General features: G+C 48.3%; 2 protein-coding genes across 3 annotated transcripts; both read right to left on the bottom strand.

The window, feature by feature from the left end:
• Positions 1 to 1,981: 1,981 nt before the first annotated feature.
• LOC121099938 (small G protein signaling modulator 1-like) lies at positions 1,982 to 7,652 on the bottom strand. The gene is made up of 2 exons (XM_040619649.1): positions 6,904 to 7,652; positions 1,982 to 4,150 (listed from the first exon to the last, which is right to left on the bottom strand). Exons 1-2 carry the CDS (start codon positions 7,184 to 7,186, stop codon positions 4,062 to 4,064), a joined length of 372 nt encoding a protein of 123 aa, XP_040475583.1. The 5' UTR covers positions 7,187 to 7,652; the 3' UTR covers positions 1,982 to 4,061.
• Positions 7,653 to 15,846: 8,194 nt separating this feature from the next.
• Positions 15,847 to 21,255, bottom strand: LOC103659253 (small G protein signaling modulator 1). Of its 2 annotated transcripts, XM_040619648.1 has the most exons (4): positions 20,494 to 21,255; positions 18,558 to 19,144; positions 16,488 to 16,612; positions 15,847 to 16,245 (listed from the first exon to the last, which is right to left on the bottom strand). In XM_040619648.1, exons 2-4 carry the CDS (start codon positions 18,951 to 18,953, stop codon positions 16,230 to 16,232), a joined length of 537 nt encoding a protein of 178 aa, XP_040475582.1. In that variant the 5' UTR covers positions 18,954 to 19,144; positions 20,494 to 21,255; the 3' UTR covers positions 15,847 to 16,229. The 2 variants fall into 2 exon arrangements, with proteins under 2 accessions (XP_040475582.1, XP_040475581.1); XM_040619647.1 differs by lacking the exon at positions 20,494 to 21,255 and having other exon boundaries at positions 18,558 to 20,207.
• Between the last annotated feature and the right edge of the window lie 1,144 nt (positions 21,256 to 22,399).

The raw sequence follows: 22,399 nt of genomic DNA, 5'->3' as shown, positions 1-22,399 counted from the left end.
GCACCCCGAAGTGGGATGATGGGGGCCTCCCAAACTCTTTGCACATGAGAAGTGCTTCTCAGTTGCCTTGTGGCCTCCCCCACAAGCCGAAGAGCAAGCTCTCGGTGAAAAGCCAATGAGCCTGGCTGAAGCATGGCATAAAGGAACAGCAGAACAGCTAGAAGGCCCTGGCACTGTGGCCTTGTTCAGAGGAACAGCATCATTGGGTAGAAACCATGAGCAAAGGGCGCCTGGGTGGCTCAGTCGTTAAGCGTCTGCCTTCAGCTCAGGGCGTGATCCCGGTGTTCTGGGATCGAGACCTGCATCAGGCTCCTCCTTTGGGAGCCTGCTTCTCCCTCTCCCACTCCCCCTGCTTGTGTTCCCTCTCTCGCTGGCTGTCTCTATCTCTGTCAAATAAATAAATAAAATCTTAAAAAAAAAAAAAAGAAACAAACAAACCATGGGCAAGACACCATCCGAATGCTCTCGGCTACAAGGTGATGAGGCAGGAGAGAGGGGAGCCTGGGGAGGAGGGGGGAAGAGAAGAGAAAGAAGCAAGAAGGGCTAGGAGGTGGAAAAGGATGGCAGGAGTCCAGCCACAATTCTGTGTCCATAAACACAGAAACAGACAGCACGTCTCCATCCCGCCACTGAGTCATTAAAATAGGCCCAGCGATCCAAGTCTCATCTGTTCACTTCTACGCAAAGCTCAAATGCATGCATTTAGGAAAGTCTTGACAGCAGCAGAAACATTCTCTTAAGGTTTCTTTTCCTGTAACACACATCATCAATTACCGAAAGTCAGCGGTGCCCGCAACCAGGCATTTGAGCACACAGAACCCATGTGGGGGGCACTGCCTGGATCTGGGGGTGCCAGGCAGCTGGCTGCGAGCAATTGTGGGGCGCTCCAGGAGGACAGCCACATGTACCAAGCGATGGCTGGAGTTGGGGAAACAAGACAGGGGGCTCTAAAGCACGCTCAGAACATCAGGACTGGTCTTTGCTCTCAGAAACGTCCCCCAGGAAGGAGCAGGCCTTTCCGCTAAGAAAGCCCCCACGTGCACTGGCAAAGCACAAATCCCCACCTGCCCACTGCCGTGTGGCCTCCGACTTGCCTCTGCTGGTAGTCTGCTGAGAACATGGAGCCCGGGCTCCCCCAGGCTGCCAATGCCGCCCGCAAACTCAGTCCCTACTTCGCTGGCTGATGACGAAGGCTCTGAATGGTGGCCGCAAGCAGGGACTGTGGATGTCAAGGGGGTCAAGCTGCTGGTCTGTGGGAATATCAGGGGTGAGTGATGAGCTCTCTCAGCAGTGTCAACTTAGAGGTATGACCCCGACTCAAATGGCAGACCATCGGGGGACCCCTTCTGTGCACTGGATCTTGGGGGATCCTCCACCTCTGTGCTCAGCCACGTGACTTACTCTGAACAACAGAGTGCAGCACAAACAACTCCATGCCAATGCCAAGCCGAGGTCTCAAAAGGCCTTGACGCTTCTGCTTGCTTTCTTGAAAACTGCCACCATGGCCACATACACCTGAGCTGGCCTGCCAGGGGGTGAGACACGCGTGGCTCAGTTTCCCCCAGGTTCCTGGCCAACAGTCGGCCGACCGTCAGAAGCGGAGCGGCCTCATTGGCCATCAGCTGATCACAGACACATGAAGAAGTCCATCTCAGACCAGAAGACCCTTCCAGCCCATACGGTCAACCCACAGAATTGCAAGCGAAACAAATGGCAGTGTGAGGCCACCGAGTTTTGGGATGCTTTGTTATGCAGCATTACACATGCTGACAGCTAACTGATACAAGGGAGTGAGAAGTGTTTCACCTGCCTTGAACCTCCTGGGAAAAGACCAGGCAGCTGCCATGAGACTTGGTCCCCATCTGGGTCTGGGTCACTGGGATGGGGTTGGGAGGACACAGTCTTCCACAGGGAACATTTCTCTCCTTTGTATTAAAAAAAATTCCCGAAGCGCAGAAACGAAAAATAACCCATGGTCACACATTTCTCTGTTGATATATATTTTCTCTATATATATACACAACGCTTCAGTAAACAGTTACAAGATATGTTGGCAACACTGAGAAAAGGAGGAGGGCACTCCATAGACAGAACGACTTCCCACACACTCGATTTCCAGGACACAAGGACGCACACGGTATACGGAGACCGAAATAAGCACAGTAAGCCGAATAAATAGGAGTGCTTCCAAATCACAACCACGGACACGTCTCTGGAACACCACGAGAGAGAAGGCAGAGAGGGGACTGTGTCCTATACTTTGTGACTGGTCTGTCGAGAAAATAAATAAGAATCGGAAGGTCTAGGACCTGGGTCTTGCTAAAATGATGTCCTCTGTAACGAACGGCTGAGTGGCTAGATACATTTTGATCCGGAGGGGAGGGACCTTTCACACATTTTCCCCCCATCTTGGGAAGGCGGAGACCGGAGCTAGGACATGCATTTGTCCCGGAGCACACTCTTTGGAGGCAAGGATCATGTGGGTCTCGTCCGTCCTGCTCAAGAGGCCCCCGCGGCAGGGACTAGGGGGGTTGGATGCAGCTGAAGGCACTGGGGCCGAGGGGTTAGCCTTCACAAGCACACAGGGCAGGGATTCCTCCCCCTCCTGGTTTGTTCAGGACAGAGGACTAACGTACCCTCTCTATGAACGCTTCCCTGTGCTTTGAGTCTCCTCCCCTCTCCAAATGCCTCCCTGCCATTCTGGGGAGGAGCCTTCCAACCTGACGCTGTTTCTCCCGAGATTTCCGTGCATTCTCAGAAGAGAGTTGGCAGGACGGCTGGACAGAAGGACGGGTAGCCAGGGTGAACCAGCCAGCTCAGGGTCTGTCAGTGATTGGCAGCCCTCTGTGTGAAGACACGGAGGGGACCGTGCCCAGACTTAGCCAGTTCTTCAGCACGTTTCCCAAGGAAAACACATGCCCCCGTCTACCCAGGCTGACCTCTGCCTTCCTTTTCTTCCTTTGTCCTGAGCGAGCAAAGGCACCTAGGGAGAAGCCCGCCTCCCAGACTTCTCTGGAAGTGGCTTTCACCAACACACACGTTCCCAGCTTCTGGCGCACCAGACCCAATGTCTAGGAGAGGCGAGGTCTTCCCTAGGAGACGAAGAAAAGGGACCTGCGCTCTGCCCTGCCTGGGGTGGAGGGGGGGCTCTGGGCAGACCCCAGGGAGCCTCAGGCTGTCTCACACACAGACCTTCCAGGGAGAGGCCTTTCTTGAAAAGAAGAAAAGAAGTCTCTCCTGGGGTCAGGTGGAGGAGAAAAGAACGAGAGACTACAACAGAGGGAATGCAGACCCTCAGAGGGATGTGGACTCCTGCGGGCCTTCTCTGAATGGGAGGAAGCCTCAGGACACGGGAGAGAGAAAAGGCGGGGAGGGAGATACACCGGTAGCCCCTCCTCGACGTCAGTCGGTTCTCAAATGGGGACATCCGGCCATATCTGGAAACGTTTTGGTGGTCACAACTGGGTTGGGGAGGGGGCCCTCCTGGCGTCTAGCAGATAGGGGCCAAGGTCGCTGCTCCACACCCCACAATACGCAGCCCCTCTCAGAAAAGAGCTACCCAGCCCAATGTCAACAGGGCCGAAGTGCAGAAACTGCTCCACGCTAGCCTTCCAGCCATGTTCTGGAATACTTCCAAAGGCCCCTTTCAGACCACAGAGGCAGCCCCACAGACCTCTCCTCACCAATTCCCCCAAAACTCCCTCCCCACGTCGCATCTGACAGGACAGTTTGGAGGGATTGGGACAGAGTCAGAGAGAGGCAACCATTCTAGAAGCCACCCACGAAAATGCTCCCTCCGTCCACGGACGCACCCTGACTCCCACAAGGGAGGAATCCCAGACTCGACAATCTTTGGTCAAACGGGAAAATGTAAGGCTGAGCTGAAGGGGCAACCCCTCGACCCCACCTGCCTGGGCGGCCAAAGTTGGGGTAGTTTCTCTTTGCACAGAAGTCCATGCTCAGGAACAGACACCGGGACCTCGCTCCCGGGGCCGCCGGGAGGAAAAGCGGGCTGGACGGGCGGGCGGTGGCTCGGCGGACACGGCCGGGGTGAGAGGCCCTCACTTGTTCTCGATCAGAGTCTGCACCTTGCACACGAGGTCCCGGGCCAGCTTCAGGACGTGTTTGGTGTTGTGCCGCTCGGCCATTTCTGAAAGAGCAGAAGGGAAGAGCACATGAGCCTTCTTCTGTGTCCATCCTGGGGCCCCACTCGCAGCTTCTAGAGGGGGGTCCCTGAGGCATCCCTATCATCGTCCTCTGGAATCATCCCGCAGCAGCTCTGGAAGCAGAGACCTTGGGGAAGACCTGCCCCTTTGGACCCTGGTTTCCTCATCTGTAAATGGGGGTTACAACAGTTTCTGCCTCACGAGGCCACCGTGAGATCAAACGAGAGGATGTGGGTTCACAGTGCGTGCTTGAAAAAGTTAGGTCTTCCCACCCACCTTGAATAAACACCACGACTGGGGACCTTTCAAGAAAGCAATGCTGGGGATGCCTGGGCGGCTCAGTCAGTTGAGCGTCTGCCTTCAGCTCAGGTCATGATCCCAGGGTCCTGGCATCGAGTCCCGCATCGGGCTCCCTGCTCAGCAGGGAGTCTGCTTCTGCCTCTCCTGCCCCGGCTGGTGCTATTCCTAGCTCACTTTCTCTCAAATAAATAAAATCTTTAAAAAAAAGAAAAGAAAAGAAAGCAATGCTGAGCACATAGTCGATGTTAAAATGTACAAAAGGATGAAACAACAGGAGATGGGAGGGGAGAAAGTAAAAATAATAATTTTATTAAGAGCTACATAAAATGATTGGATCTTTAAAGTGGAATAATCCTAAACCTAGATATTTATCATAAAGAAATCATTTACTGGACCATTTACTGGAAATCGTTACTGGATCATTTACCAGGAAAAAGGCACTAAGACCATGGTTTCCAAACTGGCTACCATGGTACCCCAGGGTGCCATTGTGAACTCACAGAAATTGTGAGGGAGACACAATGATATTCCACATCCGTTCAATACCCCACAAACCAGTAGTGGAAGGGAGGTCACAAATTGCACTATGCTCCTATCAGTGACTTAATATCTTTGCAACACTAGTTCTTCTGCAAGCAGTTGAAAGAGCGAGTTTGAGAAAAAGCAAAAGCCACGTGAAAATCACTAGGGAACAGGACATAATGGTGTCCGATCTGGTTCCAAGGTTTGAGAAACTGCACAAGCCCCGCAGGTGGACATATCCCATCAATTGTTGTACTTATTTAAGAATGAAATAAAAATATTATTTTCTTTTGACTGTGGAAAAGATGGGATGGGAAAAAAAGGTTTTTATAATGAAGCCATTAAATGCCATATGGTTTCTTGGGTTGGATGCTGGAGCGGAAAAAGGGCATCACTTAAACACCAAGCAAAGGGCGCCTGGGTGGCTCAGTCGGTTAAGAGTCTGCCTTTAGTTCGGGTCATGATCTCAGGGTCCTGGGATCGAGTCCCACGTCGGACTCTCTACTCAGCGGGGAGTCTGCTTCTCCCTCTCCCTCTGCCCCTCCCCCTGCTCATGCTCTTTCCCTCTCTCTCAAATAATACACAAGTAATGAATCATGGAACTTTACATCAAAAACTAGGGATGTACTGTCTGGTGACTAACATAATAAAAAATTATTATAAAAAAATTAAAAAAAAAAACAAAAAAAAATCTTTAAAAAAAAACCACAGGCAAAATCAAATAAAGTCTGTAGTTTAGTTAATAGTAACGTACCAATGTTAGCTTCTTAGTCATGACAAATGTTCTAGGATCACGTAACGTAGAGACATTAGGGGCAGCTGAGTGGAGGGTATCAAGAACTCTTTGTACTATCTTTGCAACTTTTCTTTAAATCTACAGTTATTCCAACATAAAATTTTTATTTTATTTTTTTATAAAGAATTTTTAAAAAGATATTTATTTATTTATTTGACACAGAGAGAGAGAGCCAGTGAGAGAGGGAACACAGGGGAGTCGGAGAGGAAGAAGCAGGCTCCCAGCCAGGCACCCCAGAAACATTATTTTATTTTTACTTTTAAAACAAAAAGTTTAGGGGTGCCTGGGTGGCTCAGTCGTTAAGCGTCTGCCTTCAGCTCAGGGCATGATCCGGGGGTCCTGGGATCGAGTCCCGCATCAGGCTCCTCCGCTGGGAGCCTGCTTCTTCCTCTCCCACTCCCCCTGCTTGTGTTCCCTCTCTCGCTGGCTGTCTCTATCTCTCTCTCTGTCAAATAAATAAATAAAATCTTTAAAAAAAAATAGTAGCAAGAGCTTCCAGCAATTCGGGGTCCCTCAGATGAGCCGGGTATCTTGTGATAGGCTTTACCCATGTTGTCTCATTTAATTGTCCCAACATCTCTGCGAGGGAGGTGTTAGTATCATTTTACCCTCAAGGAATCTGAAGCCCAGAGACAGGAAGTCACTTGCCCAAGGTCACACGGCTCCCAAGTGGCTGGATCGGAATCCGTATCTGTTTGATTTCCAAGGCTGTGCCTTTCTCACGTCACTTAAATGCCTTCCCGCGGCTGCCTCTGTGCACGTCAACCCTCCGAGGCACACTTTTACCCCATTTTAGATGAGGAAGAGACGCTTAGAAAGAGGGGAAGTGACTTATCCACGGGCACAGCTGGTTAGTGGCAGAGTCAGGGTTTGCCCCTGAGCCTGATCTCAACAGCCATGCTCCTTCTGCTAGATCCCTGAGAAAAATGCTTTCTCTGCATTACAAGATGTCAACTCATCCATTTAGAAATAGACCCAAGAAGTGGATGGAAGCCCCCCCCCCCGCTGTGTCCCCTTCACCGCGTGTCAATCTCAATGCATCTCCCACCCTCCGAGGCCCCGGGAAGGGGCTCCTCAGAAGCCCGCACCCCTCAGATGACACCCTGGTCATGCGGGTACCGTTAAAGAATTTGATGGTGTCCGTGAAATCCACGTTGTTCTCCAAGATGATGTCACGGTAGACCTCCACCAGAGCCAGCGCGATGAAGAGGACATAGTAGGCGGACGAGACGTGTTTGGCTGCCCAGATGGTCTCCCAGACAGAGAAGACGTCATCGTAGATGAGTTCTGCCGAGACACCAGTACGCACATGCGCGGGGAGAAGGTCAGCCATGGAGCACACGGTGCTGCCCTCCCTCTGGGAAAATCCCCGGCCAGCGGTGCCCTGAACTTCTGTCCTCATGCAGCAGACAGCGAGAGCTCAGGTCAGGAGGGAGGAGACCTGCACGCCGCCACATGACCGTCAGAAGCCTCAGTTTCCCCATCTGTAGAAAAGGCTGAGCAGACTAGGGGGTTGTAAGTTTCCAGCTTCTGTAAGGGGAGGAACTGAGCATGGTTGGGTTTGATTTACACTGACCTGTCCCTGCTCTGCCCCTTGACCGGTGTCCCCCTTTCTCCCTGCACCTTACACCTCCTTTAGCACCCAGGGGGGTATCCCCTTGCTTCTGCACACGGGCAGAGCTGGCTGCTCCCTCTGGGGCTGGTCAAGGAAGGAGAGAGAGCAATGGTGGAGAGCAAGGCTTCCTGTGTCCAATAAACTCAGCCTGAATCCAGCCCCACCACTTACTGGCAAGGCAACCTTGGGCTAGTTACTTCCCCTCCGCCAGCCCCTTCCTCTACTCCTCTGTAAGTGGGGTGAGGCTCGAAGAGGAAATACATAGGAATGGCTCAGCACACTGACTGGCATGTAATAAACATCTCCCTGCAGGGTAGATACTCTTATCAGCGTCACCCCCACTTTGCACAATACCGGGGTGCTGTGCTATACCCCATCTCTAAGTCACATGGGCCACACGCCGCACGGGACAAGGGGTGCCTTGCCTCCGATAAGCAGCATAACAGAATGGAAAGGAACTAACGGGGCTTAGGAGGTGGACAGAGGTGGCCTAAGATCCTGGCTCTCCTGGTCCTACCTCTGAATTGAATTCTTAGCCTTAGTTTCCTCATCTGTACAACGGGGACCGTAATAACATGTATTGGCATAGTGTCACTGCAAACCAGGGCTGGTGAGCCAATAGTCAGAACTCGATAAATGGATGTTCCTCTCTTCCTCTGGCTTGGCTCCAACACCCCCAGCCTCGCCTCCACAGTCCCTTTCTTCCCCTGAGGCTCTGCTGCAAAGACTCTGGGAACAACACCCTGGTTTGAAGTCAATACCTCGCTTGAAATCCAGCAGGAACCAGCGGTAGCAGAAGTAGAAGTGAGTGTAGTCCCCGTTCTGATGCATCAGCTCGAAGAGCTCTGAGTCCAGAATCTGCCCGCGGGAGAGAAGGTTGGCATCAGCCTCCCGGCACGAGGCTGTGGCCCAGAGAGGTCCGCTGAATAAAGGACGACCCTCTTACCGGACACCACACAGCCCCTACGACCGGGTGGAGTTAAACAACGGGCAAAGGATTGAAGCGAAAATCGACCCAGCACAGGTCAACCCAGCTGTTTCTCCAAAGAAGATACGCAAATAACCATAAAGCACGTGGGAGACGCCCAGCATGATGGGTCAGGAAAATGCAAATCAAAACAATAACGGGATACCACTTCACAGCCACTAGGACAAGAATCAAGAATCGAAAGGACAGACAACAAAGCATTAGTGACGATGGAGAGAATCTGGAACCCTTGTATGTGGCTGGGGGGACATAGCGTGGGGCAGCCGTAAGATCCTAAGGATCTCACCGAGAGAAATGCAAACAGACTGCCACGTAAAGACCCGTACACGAATGTTCAGCGCGGGACAATTCCCAAGAGCCCAAGAGCAGAAACAACCAACAACCCAAGTGTCCATCAATGAATGGCTGGATACACAAAATATGGCGGAGCCGTCCAATGGAACATCATCCGGGAATGAAAAGGCATGGCCTCCTGGTACCCACCACCACACGGATGCACCTTGAAAACGTGATGCTGCGGGAAGGAAGCCAGACACAAAAGGCCACATTACGTTACTGCGTTTCTATGAAATGTCCGGAATCGGTCAAACTATGGAGGCAGAAAGTAGATTAGTGGTTGCCAGGAGTTGGGGAGAGGAACTGATGTTACCATGGTTACTGGGGTTTCTTTTTTGGGGTGCTGAAAATGTTCTGAAATTAGTGATGGTTTCACCACTGTGATTTATTCTAGAAACCACTGGATTATATATTTTAAAAGGGTAAATGGCATGGTATGCAAATTATATCTCAATAAAGCTGTGTGCGTGTGACAGAGAAATATATCCAGATGTTACTTTGAGGAAAAGGACCAATACAAACAAACACCTATTTTTTAAATTTAAATTCAATTAATACATACAGTGTATTATTATTTTCAGAGGCAGAGGTCAGTGATTCATCAGGCTTCTATAATACCCAGTGCTCATTCCATCACATGTCCTCCTTAATGCCTTCACCCAGTTACCCCATCCCTGCACCCCTCTCCCCTCCAGCAACCCTCAGTTTGTTTCCTGTCATTAGAAGTCTCTTATGGTTTGTCCCCCTCTCCGATTTTGTCTTGTTTTATTTTTTTCAAAACTCCCTTCCTCTATGCTCCTGTTTTGTTTCTTAAATCCTACATATGAGTGAAATCATATGATAATTGTCTTCCTCTGATTGACTTATTTCGCTCAGCATAATACCCTCCAGTTCCAGCCATGTCATTGCAAATGGCAAGATTTTGTAGGGTTTTTGATGGCAGAGTAATATTCCATTGTATATAGCTAATACATCTTTATTCATCTGTCGATGGACATCTGGACTCTTTCCATAGTTTGGCCATTGTGGACATTGGGGTGCAGGTGCCCCTTCGGATCACTACATTTGTATCTTTGGGGTAAATATCCAGTAGTGCAATTGCTGGGTTGTAGGGTAGCTCTATTTTTAACTTCTTGAGGAACCTCCATACTGTTTTCCAGAGTGGTTGCACCAGCGTGCATTCCCACCACCAGTGTAGGAGGGCTCCCCTTTCTCCCCATCCTCGCCAACATTTGTCGTTTCCTGTTTTGTTAATTTTAGCCAATCTGACCTGTGTGAGGCAGTATCTGAGTATGGTTTTGATTTGTATTTCCCTGACAAGCAAACATCTTTCTAAGGGCGAAAGCCATACCTTATTCATTACTTGGCCACGGGCCTGGACTGAATAAATGGTCAGTGAGAATGAATCCTGTGGCGTTGATCTGAGCTAACGGAGTTGGAATGAACTGAACTGAGTTCGACTAAGCGTGGCTAGTCTGTTGACTTGAGGTCGATTGGGCTGCGGTGGGAGACATTATACTGTTGAACAGGACCCGTCATACCTGGATCAGCGACCTCACGTTGGCAAAGTGCGTGTCCATGGCACCTCCTTGGGGAAAGTTCTTTTTTTTTTTTTCATTTTTCTTTTTAAAGAGAAAATTTGTTTTTTTTTGTTTTTTTTTTTTATTTTAATAATGATTTTTTATTATATTATGTTAGTCACCATACAGTACATCCCCGGTTTTCGATGTAAGGCTCGATGATTCATTAGTTGTGTATAACACCCAGTGCACCATGCAATATGTGCCCTCCTTACTACCCATCACCGGTCTATCCCATTCCCCCACCCCCCTCCCCTCTGTAGCCCTCAGTTTGTTTCTCATAGTCCATAGTCTCTCATGTTTCATTCCCCCTTCTGATTACCCCCCCTTTCTTTATCCCTTTCTTCCTTGGGGAAAGTTCTGGTTCATCCTCTTCACGAGCTCCGTGAAGCAGCTGAAGGCGAGGGCCTCTGGGGAAAGAACACAGGAGAAATGGTCACCTCTGCCACTGCCCAAGGAATCCGAGCTCCCAAGGTGATCCCAAGGTCGAAGGCCCCAAGCTGGTTCACGAGGTCCGCAGCCAGAGGAGAAACACACAGATGAGGGAGAGTCAGTGTATCCCACTGCTTTCCACCTTCGAGGGGCTGAAGTATCCTTTCTTTTAGGAAATGATGGTGATACCAGATCCTCTTTTTATTATTTTTTTGAAGACTTGTTTGTTTTAGAGAGAGAGCATGCACACATGGGGGAGGGGCAGAGGGAGAGAGAGAGGAAGAGAATCTCAAGTAGACTTCCCACTGAGGCGGAGCCAGACGTGGGGCTTGATTTCACGACCCTGAGATCATGACTGGAGCCGAAACCAAGAGTTGGATGCTTAACTGACTGAGCCACTGAGGTGACCCCAGATACTCTTTTTAAAACATCCCTATTTGCTCTAATAAAAAGTTGATGATGTTTTGTTCATCCCAAACTTTTTTTTTCTTTTTTGAAATTCTACCAGTTCATGGATTTCTCAAGTCTGGGAACCACTGAATTAAAACAACAACTGGAAGGGTGCTAACAGGCATTATGCAGAGGAAGGGTCCAATAACTTTGGGAAATGCTAGAGAGGGACTACATATAACTGGGAAAGTAAAGGCTCTGAGAAGTTCTGCAATTAAGAAACCTGTTTCATATTGTTTTAGCCAGTGTTTAGAAAACTTCGTTGGAAAATGGTACTTTTTTTTTTCTCTTAACACCTGGTAACTTTGGAGAAAGTTACACTAGACTGAAGGTTTCCCAAGGCACAGTAAGATCCTCATTTTTAAAAAGACTATTTTTGGGACGCCTGGGTGGGTCAGTCAGTTAAACATCTGCCTTCAGCTCAGGTCATGATCCCAGAGTCCTGGGATCAAGTCCTGTATCAGGCTCCTTGCTCAGCGGGGAGCCTGCTTCTCCCTCTGCCTCTACCACTTCCCCTGCTTGTTCTCTCTCTGGCAAATAAATAAAATCTTAAAAAAAAATAAAAATACTTTATTTTTTAGAACACTTTAGATCTATAGAAAAATTGAGAAGAGTAGAGACAGTTTCCATATACCCCACACTCAGTTTCCCCTATAAGGAGCATCTTATGTTAGCATGGTCCATTTGTTACAATTAACAACCCACTGATGACACATTATTAACTAAACTCCATAGTTTTATTTGTTTATTTATTTTCTGTTCTAAGAACCCATCTAGGATAACACATTACGTACAGGTCTCCTCTCTCTTGGGGCTCCTTTTGGCCAGGATGGTTTCTCTGGCTTGCCCTGTTTATCATGACCTCGGAAGTTGTGAGAGCAATTGTCATGTATTCTAGGGGAGCCTTCTCTGTTGGAATTTGTGATGTTTTTCTCACGATGAGACTGGGATTTGGGGTTATTGGGAGAAAGACCACATGGGTAACATGCCATTTTAATCCCATCATGTCACAGGCACCTCTACCCACATGATTTCTGACCGGTAATGTTGATTTTGGTCACCTGAAATTGGGAACTGTATGTCCTCTACCATCGCCTTCTTTTTCAAAATTTATTTTGCTATGCTTGGTCCCTTGTATTTCAAATGAGTTTTAGGGTCAGCTTGTCCATTTGTACAAAAAATGCAGCTGGGACATCAATAGGGATCACACTGACTCTAGATCAATTTGTAGAGTATTGCTGTTAACACTACCAAGCCCTCTGATTCACAAACATGACATGTCTTTCCATTTACTTAGATCTTTTAATTTTTTTAAAGCTTTTGTTTATTTGAGAGAGACAGAGTACGTGAGCAGGGAGGAGGAGTAGAGGGAGAGGGAGAAGCAGGCTCCCCAATGAGCAGGGAGCCCGACATGGGGCTCAATCCCAGGACCCTGAGATCATGACTTGAGCCGAAGGCAGACGCTCACCTGACCGAGCCACCCAGGGGTCCCTAGATCTTTAATTTTGTTAACAGTGTTTTACAGGTTTGGTATATAGGCATACTTGTTTTATTGCACTTCTCTGATACCGCTTTTTTTTTTTTACAAATTAAAGGTTTGTAGCATCGAGCAAGTCTATCAGCACCATTTTTCCAACGGCATTTGCTCACTTTGTGTCTCTGTGTCACATTTGGGTAATACCTGCACTGTTTCAAATGTTTTCATTATTATCATGTTTGTTACAGTGATCTGTAATCAGTGATTATGACTCGCCGGGAGCGCAGATGATGGTTAGTATTTTTTTTTTCTTTTAGCAATAAAGTATTTTTAAAATAAGGTAAGTACATTATTTTTCTAGACATAATGCCACTGCACACTTAACAGACTACAGTGTGGTGTAAACACAACTTGTATATGCACTGGGAAATCAAACAATTCATTTGACTCGCTTTATTGCAATATTCGCTGTATCACAGCAGTCTGGAATTGAACCTGCGAGTCTTTCACTTCTTCTGTTAAGTTTATTCATAAATATCTTCTAAGATGCTATTACAATTGGAATTGCCTTCCTAATTTCGCTTTCGGATTGTTCAACGCACGTGTATAGAAGTACCACTGACTTTTGTATATATATCTTGTATCTTCCAACCTTGCTGAACTTTTTTATTAGCGCCAATATTTTTTTTTTGGGGGGGGGGAGGGAAGCAGGAGAGGAAGAGAGAATTTTAAGCAGACTCCATGCCCAGTGTGGAGCCTGACACAGGGCTCGATCTCACAACCTGGAGATCACGACCAGAGTCGAAATCAAGAGTCAGATGTTTAACCTACTAAGCCACCCAGGCGCCCCTCCAATACTTTTTTTCTTATTCCTTGGGATTACTATATGCAAAAATCACATCATCTGCAAATAGATAGTTTTACTTCCTTTCCAGTATGCTACCTTTTATTTCTTTTGCTTCCCTAATTGTCCTGGCTAGAATCTTCTGTAGCAAAAGTGGACATCCTTATCTTTTTCCTAATCTTAGGAGGAAAGCATTCAGTCATTCACCATTGAGTATGAAATAGCCGTAGGTTTTTCTTAGGTGCCTTTTATCGTGTTTAGAAAGTTTCCTTCTATTTCTAGTTTGTAGAGTGTTTTTAACATGAAAGGGTGTCGGATTTGGTCAAATGCCATTTCCTCGTCAATTAAGATGACCATGTCATTTTTGTCCTTAATTCTATTAGTATAGTGAATTACATGGATTCATTTTCATTCGTTGAACCAGCCTGCGTTTCTGGGATAAATCCCATTTGGCCATGGTATATAGTCCTACTATATCTTGCTGGATTCAGTTTGCAAGTGTTTTGCTAAGGATTTTTGTCTTTATATTCATAGAGGACATCAGTCTGTAGTTTTCTTTTCTTGTGACATCTTTGTCTGGTATAGGTATCAAGGTACCAATGGGTCCTCATATAAGGAATGGTCTTATAGAGTGAGTCGGAACGTATTCCCTCCTATTCTACCTTTTGGAAGAGTTTGTGAAGAACTGGTATTAATTCACCAGTGAAGACATCTGGGCCTGGGTTTTTCTTTGTTCCCATTCACGTTTGTACAATCAGTGGCTAGCGAAGGCCTGGCGGGGTGTTGGGCACCTGGCGATAAGTGTTGGCTAATGTGGAACGAACTTTTTATTTTACTAGGACCTTGGTGTGGTCACCAACAGGTCCTCTGAGCACCTGCACTGACCCATTCCATGGAGTCACAAAATGAGGTTCACATCCCCTCCTCTGCAGTAGGGAGAAAATTGCACCCCTGGCCCTGAGTGGGGAGGACATACTCACCGTCATCCAGGATGACCAACAGTGGAGCCAGGAGGTCACGTATGCCCTGGACATAGCCGATCTCAATGTGCTGCCAGATGTAGCTTCAAGAGAGACAAGGGGCCCAAGGATGGCACTCACGACCTGTCTCTCCAACCCGCTCGTCCTCTCCCTCCTCCCTGACGCAGTTCCCCACCCCTCACCTGGACCACTCATTCCTTCAGCTCCCACCTTCATTCCCTTCCCCCATCTGACACGCTTCAAATATCCTATTCTCAGGCACCACGATGGCCTTCCTAAAGCCCAACTCAAAGCACCACATGTTCACAGGCCCCCCACTATGACAAGACAACATGCAAACCCCTTCGCTGGGGGTACACGGCATTCACTGTCTCCTCCCCATCACAGCCCCACCACCTCCTGGTACTTCCTCCTCTCAGGCACACATTCATGCCCCTGTGCTTTGCCCTAGCAGTTCTGTGCCTGGAGTTCCCATCTGCCCCCTTAATAATAACTAATATCTACTGAGCATTTACTGTATACTCAGCCACTAAAAATGTATTACACCATGAAATTCTCAAAATAATCATATGAGAAAGGTATTATCATATCCCGTTTTACAGATGAGGAGACTGAGGCCAGAGACACAAGTGACATGCATAGAGTCATACACCTAATAATAAATGGCAGAGGCAGGATCTGAACCCAGGTGGCCTCACCACAGAGTACATATATGCCAAGTGGTTTCTTGAGTCTCTCCTAATTTTGTCAAAGGCCATCTTGAATGTCACCTCCTCTGTGAGGCCTTCCATGATTTCTTCCAAGGCCATAACCCAGAAAAGGTTGGTTTATCCTTCCTTCTTCCCCAGCACCTTTTCATTTTAATGTAACATACTATATTAAAGTTCATTATATTTGTATCTCCTCAACTCAATTTTGAGAGGCAATGATTGCTTAGGAGACTGTAAAATAGAATAGTTAAGGGATGGTACTTATAAATAAAAATGAGTTAGGGCAGGGGTTGGCACACCTTTCCTGAGAGGTCCGGATAATAATTATTTTCAGCTTTGCACGCCGTGCGTTCTCTGTCTCAACTACTCAACTCTGCAGAAGCAATCATAGAGACTATGCGAACGAATGGGCATGGCTGGGTTCTAATAAAGCTTTATTTACAAAAACGAGTGGTGGGCCGGATTTGGCCTGTGGGCTACACTAGTATAGCCCTAACCCTGAGTTAGAGCAGCCTGGAGAGATGCCCACGATGCATGATTAAGTGTATAAAGCAATTCGTAAGAGACAGTATTAATCCCATATAGATAAAATTAAAAAAACATTAAAACACATATGCACTCATGTGATATTATATAATATGCACTATCTACTATGTTAGTTTACACATAAATATACACATGGCTTGGGAGGATGTTTACTCAGTTGTTAGCAGTAGTTTCTTGTAGGCGAGGGGGCATTATGACTGGAGAGGGAAGCAGCTTCTCTTTAGACCTTAGGAACTTGTGGTTTCGCTGGGTGATTGAGGTTTTTAATAAGCCTGAGTTACCTTCTTATTTTAAGAAAGAAAATATTCAGTATGTAGTGAAAAGTAATGAGAGGCTCCAGGTCTTGGCTTAAGGAAACAAAGCACAAGACTCTGGAGCCCGAGAGACGTGAGTACGAGCTCCTGCTCAGCCAACTGCCCGCTGGGGGACGGGAGCAAAGCGCTGGCCTTCAACCTCCATCTCCTCCCCTGTGGACGGGGGTAACACTTCACCCCACGGGCTTGCTGTGAGGACGAGATGAAACAGTGTTTAGTGAAGGGCTCAGGAGAGTGCCTGTATACAGTAAGTGCTTAATAAATGCTCCCTGTTGTGATCATTGCTCGGATTGTTATCTTATTGTCAGCGTGGGCTGGTGTAAACGCCAGGTGGGCAAGGTGCCAGGGGCAGAGGCTGCCGTCCGGCTGGGCTCCCTGTGAGCCCCGTCTCTGCCACCCCTCCCCCCCCGCAGACCTCCCCATCCCCCCACCTGCACATGATGTTGCACAGCTTCTCCAGGTTGGCGGGCGTGAAGTACCAGTAGTTGCGGTCACACCTCTGCACGTCCTTCTCGATGCGGTGCAGGTTCACCGTGTACAGGTCCAGGAGCTCCGACTGCAGACCCAGGGGACGGGGAGGAAGGAACAGTTACACCCCAACTCCTCCCAGAGGTGGGATTCCAAGGGTTCTCCCTCCTCCCTCCTCGCCCTCTCCTGCTGCCACTGAAAAGCATGTCCTCTCCCTGGCCCGGGTGGGTGTTCGATTTCGTTTCTGTTGTTTCCCCCGAAAGCCTCTTTTCACTTTGTGGGATGGAAGTTCTTTTAGCTTTTCTCCCTTCTATAAAACAGAACAATTCTCTAAGGTGCACAGACGAATGGTCCCCGTTGAGTGGACGAGGGTTATAACCAGCTGGAGGGGCAGCGACCCTCCCCCACTGAACACCGGACAGGAAGAAGGGAGGAAGCGAGCGGGAGTCTGGTTCCCACCATATGCTGGACTTACTGCCTTGACCCCACCTGATGAAAAGGTCCAATGATATGGCAAGAAAAATACGGAACATTCCAAGGCCAAAATTTAACCCAGAAAGGCAAGAAAATACCAAATCTGGCTTCTGCCTTGAAGGAAGCTTCCAAATTGGCAAAACATAAGCTTGGGTTGAATGGTTTTGGGGTCTTTCTCCCCTAAGGTAAGGAATCTAATAAGAGACTTTCCTGCATGAAGGTGGGACCCCCTCAAAAGCCCCATCCCTGGTAAGGGAACCCCGGAAGAAAAACTAACATTTGGGTTCTCAAGGACAGCTGCCTGTTTTGAATCAAGGTGTCAGATGAACTGTAAAATAGATCTCTCTGGATAATTAACAGCTTTGAATCAGATTTACAACATACACAGGTGCATAATTCAAAAGCAAAAGTAACCTCCATGTACAGGTGGAGAAAAATCTAAGATGACAGCTATCCATTGGGAGCAGTGGACCGGGGAAGGCCACTGGAGAGACTTCGCGAGACATACAAATGAACAGAAAACCTCATGTGTCCGCAGTGTTCCAGGAGAGATTTAGAAAACTGGCAGAGTGCGGAGGCTGGGGGCATGGAGTGATGACCCATACGTAGCAAACGTAGGAAAAGACAACAGAGATAAGGAAATCAAAATGCATCCGGGGAAAACAAAATTGTTTTTGTAGGAAAGAAAAAGAAATAGTGCTTCCTACGTGGTGTATACATTCTGTTGTTATACGAGTGTGAACAAGAGCCATTTAACTGAAATCATTGTAACTGTAGTGGATGGATGGGGATGGGAAGGTGTCACTTATGGGGCGAGGGTGTGGGTGTGGAATGTCTGGAATTGCAGAAAAAAAGGGGAAAAAAAAGATCAAGAAGTAGCAATACAAGTATGTTATTTACGGACACAGGGGTAAACACCAGATAACTTGGGCAGAGTAAGTAACCACTATGACCTCTGGGGAGGGCTCCACGGGGGCAGGTGGGGGGCACTTCTGATTTCCTATTCAGCCTTGTCTGTTTGACTCTACAAACTATGGGCATGTGTATCTTAGATAGAAATAACAAGTTCTTCAAAGGAAAATGGAAACACAACTCCTGGCTCCGAAAACCTCCCGTTCAGTTGACATCCTTTGGCTTGGACCTTCTGGCAAGAAAGCAAACTTGAGGATTTAAAGGACGTTGGACCTGATCGTACGCCAAGATACTCATCCTCAAGGCTGCTATTGACTGAGAGGTCACCGCATGTCAGGCATGGAGGACCGGACTCACTAATTCTGAGAACAGCTCAAGAGAGAAGGTACTCGACTGATAGGGAAACTGAGGCTCAGAGACATGAAGTGGCGTGCCTCAGCTGGGATTGAACCTGGGGTGGTTTGAACAGCAGAGCCTGGTATGATATTGTCCTCCCTCCCAAAGGGGCTTTTCCAGTGCAGCCTCTGTGCCTGGGAAAATGTAACAGAGCAGAGGTCGTGCTGGGAAACTGAGGCTTGTGGGACACGCCCACCCTCCCGCAGCTGTTAGGTGAGAACACGGAGTGGAGGAGAATCCTGGTGACTTACAGAGTAAGTGACGCCGCTGGAGGACACGGGTGATGCCTCGTTGTTGGCAGAAACGGCCACGGCCAGAGAAGCCAGGGCGGGGAAGAGACTTTCCATCTCGGGTTCTTCTGAGAGCTTGTCCTCACTGTCCACCTGGCTGTGCTTCTCCACCTCACCGCCCCCCCAGCCCTCCATGGCAGCCCCCTCCACGGGCAGGGCCACGTCCATGCTGCCGGTGAAGGACATGAACTCGTCCATGCTCTTGTTGGCGAGGAGGTCGCTCTCCAGGTTGTCCTGCATGGCCAGCTCCTCATGGGGGGCCTCATCCCAGGAGGTGGTGGCCTCACTGCTCTGCCCGTTCTCCACGCTGCTGTCCCCAGGCCGAAGTGCCAGGGGGGCATTCTGTTGGGTGTCCATGACACTGTCTTCTGTGCTCAGGCTGGGCTCCGAGTGCTCCGAGAGGCCCGAGGAGACGTTGTGGGAGGAGGGATGGCCAGAGTCTGGGAAACAGGTGCCATTCACCAGGTTCCCATTGGGGATCTTGGGCTGTTTCTCCTCCAACCTGCCTTCTGCCTCGACTTGCTCCACTTTGTCACAGACTCAAACACCTGAAGACGAGGTGCACAAAAACAGACAGACAGAGAATGTCCCCTGTGGCCTGGTTCCAGCAGCCGCCTAAATATCCATCAGCAGGGGACTGGTTCAAATATGGAACATGCACGTGGAATACTATACAGTTGGGGAAAAGGATGGGGTGGAACCAGGTATGATACAAGCTCCCGCTGTGAAAAATAAAAAAAGTGACCTATTGCATGGAAATGCATAGAATAATCCAGAAATAAGGAAGCACTGAAATTGCCTGAGGAGAGAGTACTAGGGAATTCAAGTGGCAAGGAGCGTAACTTTCATCACACAAAATGATAGGCACATAGTTTTTAAAGCAAAAAATTGGTTAAAAACAGAAGGAACAGGCTAGAAACAGCATAGTATATCCACGTGCTTGGCTGTTACGGATTAATTTTCAAAAGTACTTTGATAATGTATGAACTACCATGGAAAAGCCTCCAGGATACATCTCAAAGATTGTTCTGTGGTTCTTTGTGTCCTGAGGTCAGATCCTATCAAGGATGTAAGACCATGTTCCAAGGGAACACGAAGTATTTCTTCTCTGTGTGTTTATGTCACCAATCTGATTTGCTGTTAAAATCACGTTTTTGGTTTTTCAAAATTTCTTCTAGATTCAACTGTTTTAAATTATGCAAAAAAAAAAAATGTCCCTAACTCCAAAGTTGGAACTAGGAAACAAGGGCTATTCAGGGAAATGTAGCTTCTTTTCCTGAGCCCTCCCTTGACTCCTGCAGGCGACCATTCTGATTCATTTCTGGCTTATTCATCCATTGTTTTTGAAAATAGGTATATTAATATTAATATTCCCTCTTGTTATGCAAGAGGTGACATAGTACACCTATTTTGGGGGCTTTGCTTTTTTATTTAATATCACGTGAGACGAGTTAACATTTCACTGAATAAAATGGAAAGCTGTGGACCAACACACATGATGGCATTTATGTAGAAATTTTCAAAAATTACCAAACATTGCAATATGTCCTCTATATACCGTGTACATATTTCTGTGTACGTACAGGCAATCAGTAGGGTCTGACAGCACACACAGCAAAATGATGCTATTTCTAGGGAGGGCAAGTGGGTATTAGGAATGATCAAAGCCAAATTTAGCTTTTTCTGCAATACTTTAATTTTTTACAGGGAGAAGAGATTCATATATTACTTGTGTGCCTAAAAACTCCATTTTTAATGCTAGCATGAAAAGCTAAAACAAATAAACGCTAGGTGACCTATAGATGATGGACCTCCCATCCCTTTACTCCAGGTTGGAGGGAGAGGGTGGGTGGGGGAAGGGGAGGATGGGGAAGGGGCGGGGCCTCTGGAAGGTCACCTGTGTGCTGCTGCTGGAGTCACTCTGCAGGCGGACATGCTGGCGGCCTGAACTGCAGCTCTGGGAGGACTGATAGAAAAAGGGGCCGAGAGAGCAGGGGTGAGGCTGTATCCCGGCTTTGGGGCCCTGCTCTCAGCTCAGGCAGGGATTCTGTAAGTGCGGCCTCATCTCTATTCCTGACTTGGGCAGGTCCCTTCAGGGCCTCAGCCTCCTATCTGTACAATGAGAGTGGGGGGGGGTATCCCTCTGCTCCCTGGAGCCTCAGGGCCACACAGCAGCCAGGGGACCCCAGTTCCCACTCCTGCAACCGCAAAACCCTACCTTTAATTGCCCTGTACTTGAGACTTCCGCCTACTATTTAAGTTCAACTCCCAGTGACTGGTTGGCACTAATGGCCTGATTTTTTTATTCCTCTGTCTACATGCTTTTGCCCTTAGAACTTCTCATTCCTGCCTACTCGGCTGCGAGGCTTGGCCCTGGGACCTGCGGCAGCCCGGGGATGTGAGCAACCTTGCCAGGGCAGACGTTTAACCAGCCCTCGTGTATCTCCACTTTGTCTATGATCTGCGTTCACTATGAGAACATGCCCAGCTCTGCCTGCTGGACGATGGGACATGTGGGGCACATCCCGGTCACCCCAGACATGGCAGAGAGCCCAGCGAAGATCAAGAAACCTTTTAGCGGACCAGGCGCTGACAGCGGGCAAGAGTGAGCCCTGCCAGCCCCACTCAGAAGTGCTCCGCTGGGGCGCCTGGGTGGCACAGCGGTACAAAAATGTGACAGGAGGTAGTTGAATAAGAACATGAAGAACTGGTGGCCTGTGGATGCATCGGGCACATAGAGTGTGTTTTATTAATTTGAGCCGACGCTTAAAAATAAGTAGTATCCGATGAAAATGGGCATTTCCATCTTTTTCTGGAAATTCAGAAGACCTGGCAACACTGGGCTTGCATTCTCACAGAGCAACAATGCGTTGAAGCTAGGACTGTCCCTTTTAGCGGGGACGCGTTTCTTTCTCTGAAACCTCCTTCTGAATTGTGTCCCCCCACCCCCATTCATAAGTTGAAGCCCCTAACCCCCAAAGTGACTGTACTTGGAGACGGGTCCTCTAAGGGGCTATCAAGGTTAAATGAGATCCTAAGTGTGGGTTCCTAGTCTGATTTTTCCCTCTTCCCTTGTGCACAGGCATACAAAGGAAAGGCTGTGTGAGGACACGGCAAGAACGTGGCCATCGGCAAGCCAGGAAAAGAGGTCTAAGGGAAACCAGTTCTGCTGGACCTCAAACTTGGACTTCCAGCCTCCGGAACCATAGGGAAAAAATGGCTGTTGTTTCCACCGCTCAGTCTGTGGCACCTTGTGATAGCAGTTCAAGCCTACTAATATACAGCTCACGCTCTGGAGAAGAGAGTTCTCTGAGAATTCCTCCCTGTGGCCCACTCTACACGCCTATCATCTGACCACCTCTCGAGACCATTCCCTCCCCATTCCTACTATACTGCTCTAGCTCTGACTCCAGGATCCCTTCAGGTGGCCTTTTAACTGGAACTTCCATCTTGTCTGCACCCCACCTCTGTTTCCCCTTAAAATCTAGCCACCCCATGCCTGAAAGAATGCTCCATCTAAGAGTTAAAACAGAACCACATCAGTCTTGCTGTTAAGCCCTCATGGTCACAGTGGCTCCCAGACTCCTGTGTTCCTAGCACCACGTGGGGTACTAAGTCCTGTGCAGGAAACAAAGCTCAGGTCATCGGGATGGACCCATGTGGGTGTTGGCATGCATCAAAGCACCCATGAAGCGTGTGGGCTATAACAAAGTGCCAAACAAGAGGTGCAAAGAGAATTCAATATGGGCATGAGGGAGTTACACATTTATTCCCATTGGAGGACTCTGGGCGTGTCTCCTGGA

The sequence above is a fragment of the Ursus maritimus genome, unplaced genomic scaffold, assembly GCF_017311325.1.
Source record: "Ursus maritimus isolate PB19 unplaced genomic scaffold, ASM1731132v1 scaffold_33, whole genome shotgun sequence".
Lineage (NCBI taxonomy): Eukaryota > Metazoa > Chordata > Mammalia > Carnivora > Ursidae > Ursus > Ursus maritimus.
This window is presented reverse-complemented; position numbering and strand designations above follow the sequence as displayed.